Source organism: Vidua macroura, chromosome 1, assembly GCF_024509145.1.
Source record: "Vidua macroura isolate BioBank_ID:100142 chromosome 1, ASM2450914v1, whole genome shotgun sequence".
In the NCBI taxonomy this organism is placed as follows: Eukaryota; Metazoa; Chordata; class Aves; order Passeriformes; family Viduidae; genus Vidua; species Vidua macroura.
Genome location: NC_071571.1, coordinates 83306915 through 83323435, shown reverse-complemented (window position 1 = coordinate 83323435; position 16521 = coordinate 83306915). Strand labels below are relative to the sequence as shown.

Sequence of the window (16521 nt, the reverse complement as noted above, 5' to 3'; positions counted from 1 at the left end):
ACAGATTTTTCAATCCTTACAGAGTTTCTAGAGAATTGTGAGACATTGTTTTATGTACACATAATGTGTGAAATGAATATTCACCTCAAAATTTTCAAAAATGTATGGGCTTATGTGCTTAGCAGTTTCACTAGACTTCAAGTGGAACTCGAGTTAAAAGGAACTTCTGAGCACTTAGCATTTGAAGAGACAGAATCTGGGTTTAGCTAAATTCAGACATTCATTTCACTCTAAGAATGGCGTCTGACAGATTTAACAAGAAAAATCATCATTGGTTCTATATCCAATCTAAGAAAAATAGGAAAAAAGACTAAGTAATACTAGCAGAACAAGCACTAAATAATTTGATAGAAAGGGTGAAAAAAACATAAGGATTTGAGCAGTAGCCATTTAAAAAGCATGTTTAGCACAAATGTCTAAATCTGATTAAATATTTGATGTCTTGTACTTTCATAGAATCCAGTACAAAAATTTTAAGGTAACTTCAGAAGGAGTTTCTCCTGCAGAGTATGCATCAGTTTGGCTCTCAAGAGCTGTTGATCCTGTTGTTGTTTAAGGCTGAGGTGGTGTTGTTCAGAAAGGAACAGCCTAAGTGATCATACCAGAAAAAGGACTGTAAGTCCACAGCTGTGACTGACACTGTTTTTGTCAGGTATTTAGACACAGGAAATCTGTGTCATTTGTAAATACAGTGAGACACCTAGTGAAAAAAAAAAAAAAAGAGAAACAAAAACCTTTTAAATCTAGGACCTGAAAAAGTAGTAAATCAGGCAGTCAATAGCACTTGTTTGCCTATGATGTGAGAAGCAGAGCACATAGAGCAGCCCATTCTGAGAGGTGTTCATTACTTTCATTATTCATGACCTGCAGTTCTTCTACACTCAATGCACAATGGACAAAAGGACATTAATGGCTACATTCCTTTTCAAAATAAACACTTCTTCACTAAACAAATTTAGCAGCATTAAATGAAAGGAATCATAGTAAGAACAAAGGGAGAAGGAAATGTTTTCTAATACCACAATGCTTTTCCAAAAATCAGTATCAAAGTTATTACTAGTGAAGAATGAGATGGAATATGGCCATATTCTTAGCAGGTTATTTTTACTTTGGGACAGTCAGTACAAATTGCTTTTTTTAAGTAGCCTTACTATATTTACAAACCATCTGTGTTTGAAAAATTATTGGAAATCAAATTTGTTTGAGAATACCACCACCTTCTGGCCTATGTGAGAAATAGCATCACTTCCACCACGGAGAAAGTCCGACATCAAAAGACCAGTTTGAGTTTTCCTATCTGGTTTCTTTGCTTATGTCACACCCTTCTCATCTGTACTCACTTTTGAAGGTCTTTCACAGGTTGTTCCTCCCACTACTTGTTTCTCATTCAGTTCTGAATGGTTCATTTCTTCCTTCAGTGCTCAGTGTCAGAAGAACACCCTGACAATTTCTTCTGTATTAGTGATAAGTTCCTTATAAACATTCACAAAGCCATTTCAGCTCTCCTTCAATTTCTCGCTTGCTAGAACGACAAATTCTCAGATTATTGATGTTCTGAGCTTACTATTACACATTGGAAAACACATTTTGGCGCTCCCTCACCTGTTAGTGTTGACATACTACTGTGAGGAAGAGTTTTATACACACAACAAATTAACACAAACAGAATGGACAGTGTATACAATGTAAAGTATATTCTAGATCTGGATTTTGCATCCAGTAATCTCCAGAGATTGTTAGGGCAATTGACAGACAAACTCACAAATTATTGGAAGGAAAAACTGGCCATATTCTCTGTCTACTGGTGAAATATACAGAATGTCAATGATGTGAAAGTTTCACCTTTTTTGTATCAAAACAACAGTGAAAATCAAACTAGGTAATGCTGGGAATTCTGCTTTGCTACTCATAAATAGTAATTCCACACCGAGAGGAAGCACAAGCTAACATGAAAATATGTTACATGGCCATTCATCAAGAATACATGATATAATCAGAACTAAAGTTCTTCTGTTTTCCCTTCATCATCTGCAAAGCAATGCACTGACCCAAGTTAGGGCACTTGTTCTGGCTGAAGTGGATACTGGTTCTGGTTCTCACTTCCAGAATTTCTGTTCATAAATAAAAAAGGGCTGCCATGGGACATGGCAGAGCATAGAGTTTCTGTAACCCAGAGGAACTCTGGAGTGCATACATGGCCCCATTTAGACAGTTTAGCTAAAATTATCACCAAAGGCAAAACTACAAATAGAATACATCTGGAACATTGGGCAGCCCCACAGAGACAGTTGTACAAGTCCATTATCCTGTGGTAGCTGTTACTTTACAAAGTAAAGCAAATCTTTTTTATTAAAAATGCTCTCATTTTCTGTAAGACATTGCTATTTATTGAACAGCACTCTGCATCTTTTAAGTAAAACCAATAAACCAATACTGCTTCTGCAACTACTTCAGATTTTAGTTTTATGAAACACTTGGGAAATTACATGAGCAGCTGTAAGTAAATTGCACAATTTCTTCTTTTACTGTCAAGAAAAGCCCTGATTAGTAGGTATTCTGCAGGCATATACCTACAGAATAGGTATAAGCTGTACATCCAGACTGGCCAGTATCCTTCAGTAGTCACACATGGCTGTTTGCAGCTGTGAATTAGAACCTGTTAAAATACAAGGGAAAAGCAGCACTGACTGTCTGGCACTTATACCTGTAAACTTGTAATAAATATTGACACAAATCTTAAGAAAATATGATGCTCTTTATTACTCTCTACATGTCAATTGTTCCAAATATTGGAAGGTTTCACACTCAGAACTTCACTTTTTCTGAGGTGCAGTTACTTAGAAAAAATAATTTTTCTTTCATGCACAGAATTTACACTTTGTAGTATAGAAGGTCAGCCTGTTATCCAGTAGTATTCTTCAGTGTCAGTTGCTGAGTCCATATGTACAAGGAAAGATTTTTTTGTGTAGATAATCTGCTATTTTTCTGATATTTTGTAGACTTTCTATCTCAAAAAATGGAATCTGGAAACAAAACAGAAATGATTGCTGAAAATACCTTTTAATAAACAATAGGGTAAGACTGATGTTCATTAAGCAGATGCAAAACTACACATCAAATACTTATTTTGTTTCAAAACTAAAGATTTAATCCTAAATGTGCTATTGATCTATAAATGACGTGAAGAGAGATTACCATAAAAAAAGAGTGATATTTATTACAGCTTAAACTAAGCTAAATATTATGGAGTTAGGCTTATAGAATAAGTGATGATAAGTAGAAAATAAAATCTCAAGAAACTAACAGTTTTCATTCAAAGTAGGTTTCAAGAAAAATATACCTCTATTAATTCAACAGTCAAAATAAAGGTTATACTCTGTTGTGAAAATATTATTTACAATACAAATCAGCTTTTTTTAAACTCCTCTTTTTAAACTCCAAACCTTTTTAAAAAGTATTTAATTAAAAATTCCAATTCTAATGAACTCTTAGATAACATTTTCCTTTAATTCAAGATTTGAATCTTAATCACTGAAGAGAAGTACTCTTCTAAACAGCACTATGCAGCAAAAAACACAGACAGAATACACTAATTGATCCAAGAAAGAAAAAGATAGTTCTGTACACCCTCAAAAAGGCAAAAACTAGGCAGAGAGAACCTAATATAGAAAGAACAAGACTACATCTGCTTTAGGAATTAATTGAAACTACAGTTTTAAGTATTATAAAATAATTTTTTACTCCTTTTCTTAGAGCAAAAGTATATCACTGTCTTTGAACTTTACCTGCACAACGTCATAACCAAGTAGCTGAAGGTGTCTCTGTTTAATAGCTTCTTCTCCCAACAGATTGTGGCTATGAGCACAAAATCTATTTTGACCATCAACACACAGGGCAATTCTAAAATTAAGCATAAACGTACAATCAAAAAAAACCCCGCAACAAACCACAACAATCAGTTATTTGAATCACCTCAGCTACTAAAATTCCTAAGAATCAGGAGACAATACCTCCCTCTTACACCTGTTGAATCAGATGTAGGATGGGAGTTATCTAGTTCAGGATAAATTAAATCACTCAATTTAAAGGTGGGAGGTGAAACCCTGAAACTTAGTGAAACTGATCTGAAAAGCTTTTTTATTTGCTCTGAACAAAAATTACCATGTCAGTTAATGAGAGGTTTTTTTGCTTTAATGTTATGATTAGTAAGCTGTTTGAATTCTTCTAGAAAAAAAATATAAAAAAATTGCCTCAGCTAGAGGCAATTTTTAATTACTAATTTACCTGTTAAATCCATTAGAGTTCAAATTGAGTTTAAGCTACGTCTGTTTTAAGTTAAACCGGTACATATGGTTGGCAGTATGGATTATAACAATATATTTTCTTCGGGGTGATAAAAATCCCATAAACTTAATCCAAGGTTTTTACATCTACTGTTAAAAAGTTGCTTAAATTTTCAGTATGTTAAGTATACTGTGACTTTATTCACTTTATGAAAGCTGCCACTTAAAACAAAAAACATTGAAGCTCATTCTTAAGCATTTAAGCATGGGGTCTTGGAAAGATCCTGTATTAGTCTCGGAGTCTTGTGAACATGAATGTATCCTGGTTTCAGCTTAAACCACAACAGAAGGTTACACTGGAGAAAGCCTAACCTCTTCAAAGACTTTTGCTTTGTTCACACAGTGCAGTTGCAATTATCACGCAGGCAGGTTGCTTAACTTTGTATCCAAGGCTTCCCAAAGTATCCCTTGTTTAATATACTTTTAAACACCTATGCATTTCTCAGTATCCTTATTATTCAGGATTCCTTGCAGAAGTAAATTTGTGAATAAAAACTCTGTTAAATCTGTGCAAATACACTCAGTCAGAATTTAATTTGAAAATTAATTACAGAATATCAAAATAGATTACTGTAATCCAAATAAGGATGACTTGATTCTGACCGTCATTGAGTAAAGAAACCAGCTGTCTGACACTGCATAGTCAGGTGGCAAAACAATGAGCAAAAAGCAGATTGTTAATTTTGTCCTTCTGCCAGTGGTTTCAGTGTGAGACCTGAACTTTGTTGAAGTTAATGGCAAAACTGCAAATATCTTAAATTTTGTCATGTTTTCACCCTGGATGCTCTTTCCTAGTGTAAATCAACATTTTACTACTGGTTTCTTTTATTCTCTTACCGTCTGTGTACCTCTTCAAGTTGGGCCGCAGGCAATACAAAACCTTCTTCATCTAATTTAATCTCAATATCTTATGTAGATGAAAAAAGAGAAGTGACATTAAACATCATTTCTTATAACAAACTTTCTGCTGTAATTCTCATCTTCTCACAGTTGTTTTATTAAACAACTATAACACTATCACATTTTTTTTTGAATTACAGAGGCTGGCAAAAAGTATAGACTTAACACAAATGAGTGATAATTAGTAAGAGTTCAGCCTTTCATGATGCTAACAAACAAAGTAGTATTCCAAGCCTGCTCAAAACTGTAACACAGTTAAATGGTGCTTTGCTGTGCTAGCTGGGGTCTCTAGAATTTTGAGGGCTTTGGGGAGAGACACACTCTCTCCCTCTGCTAGCTTCAACATCCTTGTGAGAGCTGACACACAGAGTAACTCTGGAATCATCCCCCTTTTTTATTTTTTTAAAATCCCTCTGAAATCCATGGTGTCCAAGACTCCCTTCCCTCAACATCTTATTATCATCCACGCCTCCTGGGCACATGCCTTTCCTCATGACTGCCTTCTGTTTCCTGCTGCACACAACACTGTTTTGCTCACTCCTGTCTTACAACCCACAAACCCCCACTGACGGTGTTGTCAGCAGCTCTTGCTGAGGGGAGAGGAGCCCAGCTGAGCAGAGCACACAGCTGACCACTTTCCCTTCTCTACTCACCACTAAAGCAGGGAGATCAGGCAAGTGGCGTTGCCTCATTTTGCTTTACATTATACAAATTGTTTAATGGACAAGGAGCTGATAATACAAACACAGAATACAAGCAGCTGTTAGCAGCTGTTTTCAATGCAGAGTGGCTGAGTAAATACCAAACTGCAGTGCTTTTCTCTCCATTTTCCTTTCTCTGACTCTAAAAATTATTCATTTAAAGTTCTCAAATTTCAGATCTTTTACTGAAATTGGTATCCCAGTTTACTTTTTCTGTATTTGCAGAATTTAGACTGCCCACAAAGGAAAGGATAGCTTTGGCACCATACACACACATATTTAATTACTAATCTAAAGAAATGATACTTACCAACTACATAGAAATACGGTGTTGATACCTCTGATGCAAAATATATTCTTTTTTTCAGTAAATAAAGTAATCCTGTCTTCACCCTTTTAAAGAGGTGAACATCAGGAGAACTCTGAGGTGTGGGAAAGGCCTTTAATTGGTACCTAGAAAGGAGTTTCGGACCCTAGATACAGACAGAAAACCAAATCAAAAAAAGGGAGATAACATTTTTGTAATTACCTCATATTAACATAGCAAAATGTATTCTGTGCATTTCAAAGCCAAGTCTATTGAGAGACCTACAGTCTGAGGTATGACCTTCTGGAAACTTAAAATCACCCAAACAACCACCAGAACATTCTCAGGAAGCTTCAACGCTATCACATTCATGAGAAATGCACAGCTATTTCCATTCATACAAATATATCAAGTCATTCAATCAGGTAGAAATGCTCCATATTTTCATCAAGGAAAATTGGTTTGTCCAATTCCAATGCTTTTTATAGGAAATAACATGCAACTAAGTATAAACAGGGCCCCAATGACCTTATCACCTCTTGTTAACATCACTTCTGGTTTCACATGTACTGTACCTCATAAAATGGGCACTCCAGGGTGACAGTCAGAAAAAGCTGGGTTAGCTGGAACATAACAACTCTGTTCAAACCAGGTGGCTGAGCTGAAACAACAACATTCAGGTTTTCAGATGTACCTTCCATAAAGTGTCTTTACACAAACCATATGCAGAAGTTAGGAAAAGCTATTCAGTATGATATGTAGAAAAGCTGCTTAATCATTAAAATTCTCAGCATTTGTTTAAATTAACAGAAAGATCAGTATGAAATTACACAGGTAGAAAAATGAGAAAATTATTTACAGAAATATCAACACAAATATTTACACAATATCAACAAAACTAGCAAGATCTTAGTTAAAACTGTCATTCTTTCACAAAAAAAAATGAGGATCCAAAAGATGCACGGCATTCTACACAGAAGAATAAATTTGAATTGAGGTCTTAGATAAATATCTCCTTCTTACAACCACTCTTCCCCAAGTTATAATCCCAGGATCTCGTTGTTTCACTCTCATTTTTTTTTTAATCTGCAAGTTCTGGATAATACCAAATAATTTCTGGAGATTTGTCTGCTTTGTAAAGATCAACTCCTTCAGGTATTTCATGTTGTTGAAAAATTAAGTGACCAAAATTTCTAATCACTTTGAAAACTTTAGCTTAGTTCTATTAGTAGAGCAATCTTAGCTGATATCTTATTAAGTCAGTCATCCTTCTGGCATAGCTTACATCTCTCTACCATGACCCTAAAAATGCTTCAGTATCAAATAGAGAATAACTCAAAATGAAGTGTTGTTCATAATAGATTTGTGTGCAAAAGCAGTGAAATATGCAATAGTTAGAGCCAAGAACAGGCCATCACATGGGGGATGTTCTAGCATCATGTATAAGAGAAAGGACAAACACAGGGAATACCAGGTCACTGTTTTTTTAGAAAACCAGAAGGATTAACTGAAATAATTCTTTTAAGGGAATTCAAGTCTGTGTTTTAAAACTGTGCAATTTTCAAACTCAACTAAATGACATACATGAAAGACAATGGCAACTGTGACAAGGAAGCATCACCCTTTGGCCTCCTGATCGCTATTTTCCAGTCACTTCGATTAGGTCACTGTTGATTTCACAAATTAAATTGATAAAAAATAGATGCTTGACAAGAGACAAACTACATAATAGAAAGAAATGTGGAACATCCCAGGAGAAGTTCTGCTCCTTACCTTGAAGCTTTTGCAGAAAATAGGGACTAAATATTTTTGGCAGGAAATTTATCGGATAACGTTGAATAAGGACACACGAGTGTAGCAGGTTCAGCAAGGTGTGAGGCTGAAAGTGCCTCAGGCGGGTATGCAGCACAGCCTCAAGCTTCCTAAACAAGGAAGAAGCACTTGGAGGCAGGTAATTAAGGGTCCCAAATGGGATAATATACGCAGCAATCTGGTCAGGGGTAAGTCTGTCAGCACTGGAAATGAAACCTTCTGCCACTGCATCAAAGATGGGCTTTGAAAGAATCATCTTTTTGCAGCAATACTGCATGACCTTGCTGACCGTTTGAGGATGCATAGTGTGGATGGACTTGGGGACATGTCTTTCCAGTGCCTCTGTAAAAATTTGCACTCTTTGCCCAAAGTATAGGAAAGCTTCCAGTACATTTACCAGTTCCTTATCTGTGAAATAGGGAACATGCTTCACTGAATGTTTACACAGTGCAGTGACTAAGGGAACTGCCTGAGTCTGACGAAGAACCACCAGTGAATTCAGTATTACACTTGCAAAGTTTGGGCTCAGGTGGGAAACTGTGCATAAAGTGACACTGTTCAGTCTGTTTAGCAAGTTTTGGCATTGTTTCCCTTCCCCCACAGTCACTTGCAGTATCTTATAAACCATCACTATTTCCCTGGGACTCCAACTCTTAATGTCTCTTTCTTGCATGTGGTTCACAATTTGTTCCAGCGTTGCACAACTTGGGCCTTCTAACTCAAGCAAACTCTCTCCAAGAGCACACAGATTTTCAGCAGTCAGCTGTCCCCTGCCAAGCCGCTCCTTGCTCTCCGAAAGCAGGCTTGTCATCAGCGTGCTCTGCGGATCTATACGAAGCTTTATCAAAGCCTGCAATGCATTTAACAGCCCCCTGTTTGACAGTTTTGAGGATTCAAACTCAAACTGGAAGCATAATGCCCTGAAAACTTCATTCTCTAACAGTCCAGGGTTTTTAAGACCATTGTCATCCACCTCAACTTCAGAAATCTTCTGCAGGGCTCCTGAGGCCATTGTATCAGACATGACCTTTACAGAGCTGAGAAAATCAAAAATCTCTTTTGATGTACAAAGGTTGTTCAACTTCTTGAAAAATAATTGTTCATCCATCCACACATTATTTGATTTAGTACAGTTCCTCGTATCTCCACAAAGATGCACAGCTTCATTAACAGAAAGTGGCTGCATCTGCAGTTGTACGTGTTTTTTCCTACAAAACGTATACTGAGATTTATCTTTGACACACAGCATCCTCATGGCCACAGAGCTACGGTTTTGGGGTTTTCGCTGCCCACTGATGAAGTCCAACCTTTTGCTTAGGGTCATCAAGGCAGACCTGCTTGCTGGTGTGCTGGATGAATACAACTGGAAGGTTTTTCGGCTAATCAAAGCCATTTTGAATCAAGTGAGCTCTGAAATGATACCTAAGGGAAGAAATGTAGATATGTAGTCTGGAAAACACCACCAGGTTCACTAAAATGCAGAAAAAACACAACCCAATCCTTTTGGTAACTGGTAAGACGGGTAGGATCCCTCTTCCGCGACCCCGAGCCCAAGGCAATGCAGAGGGCAGAAATGCCGGGAGCGGCGATCCCTGTGTGACAGGCTGCCCCGCGTTCCCGCAAGGACACTCTGGCAGACGAACAGGAGACTTTGCCCGCCACCCCCGCGGCCGGGGCGGCACCGGCGCGGCCCCTCCATCCCCCTCCGCACCTACTGCCGCTACTGCCGCTGCCGCGGGCCGGGGCCGCGCTGCTCCGCCCCGGGAGGCAGCCGGCCGTGCCGGGGCAGCCGCGGCGGCCTCACCTCGGCGGCCATCACGGGCAGCGCGGCGCCTGCCGGGACCTTCCGGCGCCTCCGCTCGGCCCGCCCGGCTCGCCCCGCTCCGCCCCGGCCCTGCCTCCTCCCCGCGCTGCCGCTGCCTCCGGCCCGCCGTGGCGCTGCCCGGGCAGTCGCGGGACAGGGGCCGGCTCTGGCGCTTTGCTTGGAAGTGGGATTCGCCTCCGTGTGCACCGCGTCCTGCAGCGCAAGTACTCCCGTTCCCTGCTCGAGGGGCACTGGGGCGGGGCGGAGGGTTTGTATTTCGCTTTTATATTTGTCTTGGCCCTAGAATGGTTCTGAGCGAGTCGCAAGGTGTTGAAAAAGTGGCTTGGGAATGGCTTCGTGGTTTAAAGCACGGTCCCAGAACCTGGGTTAAAGCCACGGAGGAGTGCGTGAAGCTCTTCTGGTTGCTGGCAGAAAGAAGACGTTCTTCTAAGTTTCAGAAGGGTGAAACTCCTCCATGTGTGCAATTCAGGTTGAATGAGGATCTAAGGAGTTTATCCATCTATTGATTACATAGTTAGCAGTGTGTGCACTGAAGTTTCTTGCTTTTTTTTTTTTTTTTTTCCGGTCCGTGGCCGCGCAGTTCATATTTGACGGAGCAGGTCCATGACGTGCGCGGTCTGGCCTTGCCGTGCAGCTGCGGCCCTGCTGGGGCGGCACGTGTGGTTCAGCGGCATTCCTGCATGGATTGTGCTACACTCTGGTGCCTTAGGGAGCTGCTGGACTCCCTGCTAATCTTCCGTGGACTGTTAGCTCTCTGACTTTTCCAAGTATTGGATTAGGAGAGCTGTAGTTTAGAATTTCATCCTTAGTTTCCTGTTAAGCCCTGGTGTGATCCAGCAAATCATAGGTTGTGTTCCCAGCTTAAACATTGTATTTTGATGTGCAACTTCCAGCACGACAACGTGTTAAAGGCTGCTGGTGTGGTAATATTATTAAAGTTACAGTGGTTCTTCAGAAAGCTTGATAGCTCAAGGATTGCCTTTTTTTCCCCTATTTATTCCAGTTGAACTTGTATCGTGTAGGTGCAAATGGAGTAGCGTCTTTGAAGAGTGTATAGAGCAGCAAAGCAAGAGCAGTGTGGGCAGCATGCTCGTCTGAGAGCAAGTGTGTTCCTCGTTTATGGTTGTTCATCTGCAGGTAGGCATGACTGATTTTACTCTCTTAGAGCACCATCACTTGGCAGTCTGTGCACAAAGATCTTATGGTTGATGACAGAGAGAAGATGTGTTCGCAGACTGAAACTCTTCAACTTGAGCAGTTTAGATCAAATGATCAAAGGAATTTATTGGTCTATTGTTGACATAATTAACTTTTAGGGAATTAAATAAACTAGTCAGTTAATTGAATTATGTATTTAAGATGAATAGCAACAATGCAACACATATAATACTAGGCTCCTGGAAAATGTTAATAAATGCCACAAATATTTAAACAGCTTTCTGTATGTAATTCCAAGGATTGTCTAATTGTATTCTCCCCCATTGCTACAAGGATTCATTCACACTGTTGCATACGTATGCCCTACCCTGTCTCAGGCAGTCTGCATGTGCATCTCCAGCATCATCAGCTTTTCTGGCTGTGTGGGTTCTCTTATTTCCACATGCTGTCTGTGAGACGTGTGATTGCTCCAGATTTTTGTGTCTCTGTACAAGCTACTGGTCCATTCACCAGTGAAAAAACCTCTCTCCAAGTTCACATCTATGCACCAAAAATGTGTGTGGCTACTTTTTGCACCCTTTATTGTTGCTATGCTAGCTGGAGTAGAAAACTCACAATGTCTTACAGGAATCCTGGCTGCTCTGCCTGACTTAGAGATCATAGCACTGTTAGAGCACCATCTGACCATGTCAGACCACGTCTTGGCTGCTATTCCATCTCTTGCCCTCTCCATTCCCCCTGCTGTTGCAAATTTTTGTGCTTCTCAAACAATAACAGCTTCCCAAGCTGACTCTTGTTCTAACAGACTTGTTGGTAATGCCTGGTTTATAATGTTGGCAGCTTACTCCTCAGCTTTTCTTGCATAGAAGGTTTCTGTACTATGGTGTGGTCTTTGTGGGAAACTGATTATCTTTCTCCCTTTCTGAAGTATGAGGAAGAGTGTAGTAATGAAGGACTGTTTGTCTTTATTGGTTTTATTCATTTGTGGTCGGGTGATGCCACCTGCTGACAAAAGAGTTAGGTGAAAACACAGCACATGACCCGGATGAATCTGTATTACTACAAGGATCTGAGGGTATCTAAACAGTATTTATGCTATCTTATATGAATTACCATAATTATCACATTTTTTTTCTTTTGGAAAAGGAAGGTGAAAAATCATTTTCAGGATTGTTTTGTTGTATACACCTTCTGTGCACACATGTGCATGAAACCAGTTATGTAAATGGATTTATTTAAAGGTCGTTGTTAAGGTAATTACTAATGATTTTAGATAATATATGTCATTAATTTAAAATGAAAACTAAAATGGAAAACACAGTAGAAGAAAATACAATGAAAACTTCAACATTTTCTAGTAATTACATTTCTCATGAAATTCATGTATGATACAGGCATCTTAAGAACCTTTCACTTAGTTTTGCTACTTTTGATGTATAATTATCAAAATTATAAAAAAAATTCCTGTAGGAAAAACCTTCTGCAGTACTATGGGGAAAAATATCCTGCCATGTCTATGGAGTACAGTGTTCTTATACAACTCAGCTATGTTTGTTTTCTCTTGAGAGAAAGAGAAAAAAGAGATACCTCAAATTATGTAGCCACAGGTTTCCATAACTCAGTGTGTCTGGCTGGGACACTGAATGCTTTCTGAATGCTTTGTGGAAGCAATAGGTGAAGTGCAGCAAACTGGGCCCAGGTATGGGAGAGGTACCTCAGATTGGGAACTGAAAATTTCTCAGTACTAATTCTAGGTATTTGAGTTCTACTGCACCTCCTTAGCAATGACAAAATATTGACAAAAAATAATTTGTAATATCCACTCTAAAGACATTCTGCTTCTCTCTCTTATTTACTGCTGCCTGAAGTTAAATCTGTGGTGTTCTCTGTGTCAAAATAATGGAAGAAAACTTCTTGCATTTAAATTTTCATGGGACAGGTGGATGGATAAGGATATGCATCTCATTCATCCTGCTGCTTGCGAGGGACTTGGTGACACCGTGGCAGATTTCTCTTAAGATTGTTTCTTACTTTTAGGAGAATAAAACCCCAGAGAGCCAATTCTGTAGTTCACAGAATAGTCTGCGTTGGAAGGGACCCAGAAGTATCATCGAGTACAGCTCCTCCAAAGTGAATAGCCAATATGGGGATCAAACCTAACACCTTGGTGTTATTAGCATCGTGTTCTGAGCAACTGAGCTAATCTCAGGGTCAGGTTGCACTTCTGTAAGGAGCTCCCCTTTGAAATAGGAAATTAAAGTCAGTGTTTGTGCTCCAAAATACATAGTGGGCAATAAAGTGTAAAGTCATTGCAGCAAAAAATACTGATTTCAGAAAAGGAGAAACTGAGAATTTAATTTTTTTCCCTCAGGCTTTGTAGTTTGACTTCATCAGGTCTATGTTTTGTTTTCAAAGACAGCTCGGAAAAGTAAACAAAGCAGTCACTAACTTGAAACGGAAAATATATAATAATATAATAAAAAGAGTATATATTTTTATTTTAAAAGTTCTCATGTTGTATTGTTTACAAACTAGATTCTTGATACCAGAGATATTGTTACATTACTGGAGCATCAAGGCAGTACAGCACATAGGACCAACACCACACATCTTTTGCAACCTGATCTACAAAGTTTGCTTGTGAGAAATTGCTTCATTCATTCATTCATTTGCCTCATTTCCAAGTTAAACACTGATGCTGCTATCTTTATCTCTTTTGAATCTCATAAGCAAAGTAAAATCTTGCTTTTCTGCTTACAATAAATTCACTTTTTAAATTCTTTTTTCCCCTGCAGTTTCTCTAAAAAAATAGAATGTGCTGTGAGTCAAAAAGGAGGTTTTTGCTCCTCTATGCAACACAAAAGGGGCAGGCAAAAGCCATAGCTGAGGAAATATGGCAGCAAGCAGGTGCCCATGGACTTGAAGCTGATATGCACTGTATAAGTGAAATGGATAAGGTGAGATACTCCATGCTGTTTTGAAAAATATGTATTGAAGATCTGCATTCTTCTTCACATGCTAGAGTGGTGGTTCTTGATATCATGAAAGGTAGCAGATGCACCCACCTGAAAAACACCATAGAGTGTCAAATTTTTCTTCTTTGGGAATCAGTAACTTCAACCAATACTCACTCAAGGCTTAATAGCCTTCTGCCAAAGATAAGTCTTCAGATTTTTCTTATTAGAACTGTAGATTAATATGTCTTTATCTCTCATCTAACAATGATTCAGTGACTTCTTGAAAACTTTTTATGTATGCAGTAGTGAATGAATTCTGGACTTACAGGTCACGTCTGCTGTTACTAGAAATAATGATTTTTTTTCCTTGGTTTTTTCTTTGTTTGGTTTTTGTTGTTGTTGTTTTAGTTTGGTTTGGGGTTTTTGTTGTTGTTTTTTTTTTTTTTAGTTTTTGGGGTTTTTTTTAATTTATTTTGTTGCATTGGTGTTCTGTGTTAACTGTGGGCTGCAGCATGGCCCAGAGCTTTTGTGGGTCTTCTTGTGTTGCTTAGCATATGCACTCATTTCGATTCCCACAGGACTCACTTCAGTTTATGTTCTAGAACAAAATAAAATGCTTGGCTGGGACAAGGAAGTGGCTTTTTATTACTTGCTGTTATCCAAGAGTAAGAATGTGAAAACTTAATTCTGTAACTGAAAGCATTATGGACTGTAATTTCCTTCACAAAGTACTCTTAACTGTATGCCCTCAAACAAAAACATATAAAAACCAAACAATCAAAACTTGATAGCCTGGTATTTCATATGAGATGAGGAGAAAATAAGATCTAAAAGAGTTTTTTACATGCACTTGAAAATGTGAGACATTTTGAATGAATGTGCAATAAGTATGGAGCTGAGTGTTAGAAAGAGACTTTCATGCAGCCATCAGGGAATGTGAAGATCCTTCTTATATTCTTTCATTTAATTTCTTCTGCATTTGGCAGGTTTGGAGATTAGTTTCAGGAAGATGATAGTCAGAACATTTCTAGCCCTGTTATTGGCCTGCCACTTAAATAAATGTATTTTGCCAAATTTGGCAAGACAATTCAGAGCTGGAAATTAATTATGAATTGAGAATCTGAGAATTCGGCATTGAGGAAAAAAGTAACTTCTGCAGCTTTGTAAATTTCGTCGCATATAAGCTTCTGGTTTTTTCCCTACTTGTCAGTTAGAAAGTCTGCCTTATTTAGCTTTTGTGTATTTTCAGACCATGTGAAGGTCTGTGGATGGACTAGGTGGTTACAGAGCCAGTAATAGTAATTTTTGCCATTCAAAAGTGAATGGTCAAATACTGCTCAGGTCTCAGGAACACTGGCTGTTTCCAAGTAGTGTCTCTCACCTACAGTGAGAGACACTACTTGTGTCTCAAGGGGTGAGATAAGGTCATAAATCTTTGGTTGGTTATGGTGGTTACGTTTTATGAAGACTGAAATGAAGTGGAAGTGAGGTAGGAGCAGTAAAAAATGGGAGGCTAAATGGAGATCATCTTGGGTCACAGTGTGTGTAGTCAGCCTTGGATGAATTATCTGAATAAGTACATTTTCATGATAGGTATTATTTTGGATGAGACAAACCTGGCTGTCTGATCCCATCCTCTCCTTTCAGCAACTATGCACAGCTTGAGCAGGCTGCTCACTGCTCTTGGGTGGCATTGCTGTTCTCAGCTGAGGAGAATGTTTGAAGGAAAGAGTGAGACAAACCTGAAATACAAAGATACAGGAGGAAGTGGAAGGTAGAGTAAAAAACTGTGTAATTGTGTTAGGTTCTTGCTGATCTGGTGATGTAGCAGTCCTCGGAGTAATTGACACAAATTATTGCAGAACCTGTATCACCAAATGTTTAGTTTTCAAAAGGTGTCTAAGTTTGCAGATGAAAATCTGCAGTGGAGTAAACAAGAATGTAGTGAGCTAATCATTCCTCTGTTCTAATATGCCACTTCATAATTCCTGAGCTTGTATCTTTTTTTTTTTTAATGGAGCTCATTTTAGTGTATATTCTCATGTACCAGTAGACCCTTACTTTCTTTACTTCAATAATTTGCCTTTCTTTGTAAATGCAGTAGTCACCTGTGCCAATGCACTGCAGAAGTTGTGGGTCTGTATTATCAAATCAGCTGTGGAAGTTTTGAAAATCTGAGTCCTTATTGCAACAGGACCCTTGAAGCCTTTTTTTGTTCAACTTAAGCGTTCATTTTTGAAAGTCTCAGGATTTTGTGAATACTTGAAGTTTGCCTGAACTTGTAAAAGACAAAAGCTGTGTGATGAAGGTTCCTGGGCCACAACTCATTGAAGTCTGGCAGAGTGTCCTGGGAATATCCTTGCATGTTTACTCTGTTTACTTGTGCTTCTCTAAGTCTCTGCTGTAGGCCACTGTCGGAGGCAAGATGTAGTAATTTAAGTTTTCCATGCAACTGCTTTTAGCTTCTTCAGGAAAGATTTGGAAACATTGCCAAAAGCAAAAGCACTTTAGTCTGTTT

At 38.7% G+C, this 16521-nt stretch overlaps 2 protein-coding genes across 8 annotated transcripts in view; one reads left to right on the top strand and one right to left on the bottom strand.

Annotated features, from left to right (window-relative positions):
- Positions 1-2736: 2736 nt before the first annotated feature.
- On the bottom strand, positions 2737-9932 carry FASTKD3 (FAST kinase domains 3). Of its 3 annotated transcripts, none has more exons than XM_053971452.1 (7): positions 9868-9932; positions 8025-9485; positions 6827-6912; positions 6255-6417; positions 5181-5250; positions 3786-3900; positions 2737-3023 (listed from the first exon to the last, which is right to left on the bottom strand). In XM_053971452.1, the coding sequence occupies exons 2-7, from the start codon at positions 9454-9456 to the stop codon at positions 2925-2927; spliced, it is 1965 nt and encodes a 654-aa protein (XP_053827427.1). In that variant the 5' UTR covers positions 9457-9485; positions 9868-9932; the 3' UTR covers positions 2737-2924. The 3 variants fall into 3 exon arrangements, with proteins under 3 accessions (XP_053827427.1, XP_053827418.1, XP_053827412.1); XM_053971443.1 differs by lacking the exon at positions 9868-9932 and adding an exon at positions 9775-9862; XM_053971437.1 differs by lacking the exon at positions 9868-9932 and having other exon boundaries at positions 8025-9742.
- Positions 9933-10008: 76 nt separating this feature from the next.
- Positions 10009-16521, top strand: part of MTRR (5-methyltetrahydrofolate-homocysteine methyltransferase reductase) — a 28722-nt gene continuing 22209 nt past the window's right edge. The window contains exons 1-3 of one of the 5 annotated variants that reach the window (XM_053990681.1): positions 10009-10135; positions 10911-11025; positions 13842-14003. In XM_053990681.1, the coding sequence (XP_053846656.1) occupies positions 13860-14003 (144 nt within the window). In that variant the 5' untranslated portion in view covers positions 10009-10135; positions 10911-11025; positions 13842-13859. Of the gene's footprint in view, positions 10136-10891; positions 11026-13589; positions 13687-13841; positions 14004-16521 lie in introns of those variants that run through there. The other 4 variants (XM_053990672.1, XM_053990696.1, XM_053990690.1 and 1 more) reach the window with 4 other exon arrangements.

Bases quoted from the DNA above. Each gene is read 5' to 3' on its own strand.
- FASTKD3 (XM_053971452.1), bottom strand. From the start codon at position 9,456: ATGGCTTTGATTAGCCGAAAAACCTTCCAGTTGTATTCATCCAGCACA. The intron at 6,913-8,024 runs GTAAGGAGCAGA...TTGTTGTTTCAG, and splicing joins TTTTCTGCAAAAGCTTCAAG to CTCAGCCACCTGGTTTGAAC. The intron at 3,024-3,785 runs GTAAAGTTCAAA...TTTTGTTTCCAG, and splicing joins TTGGTTATGACGTTGTGCAG to ATTCCATTTTTTGAGATAGA.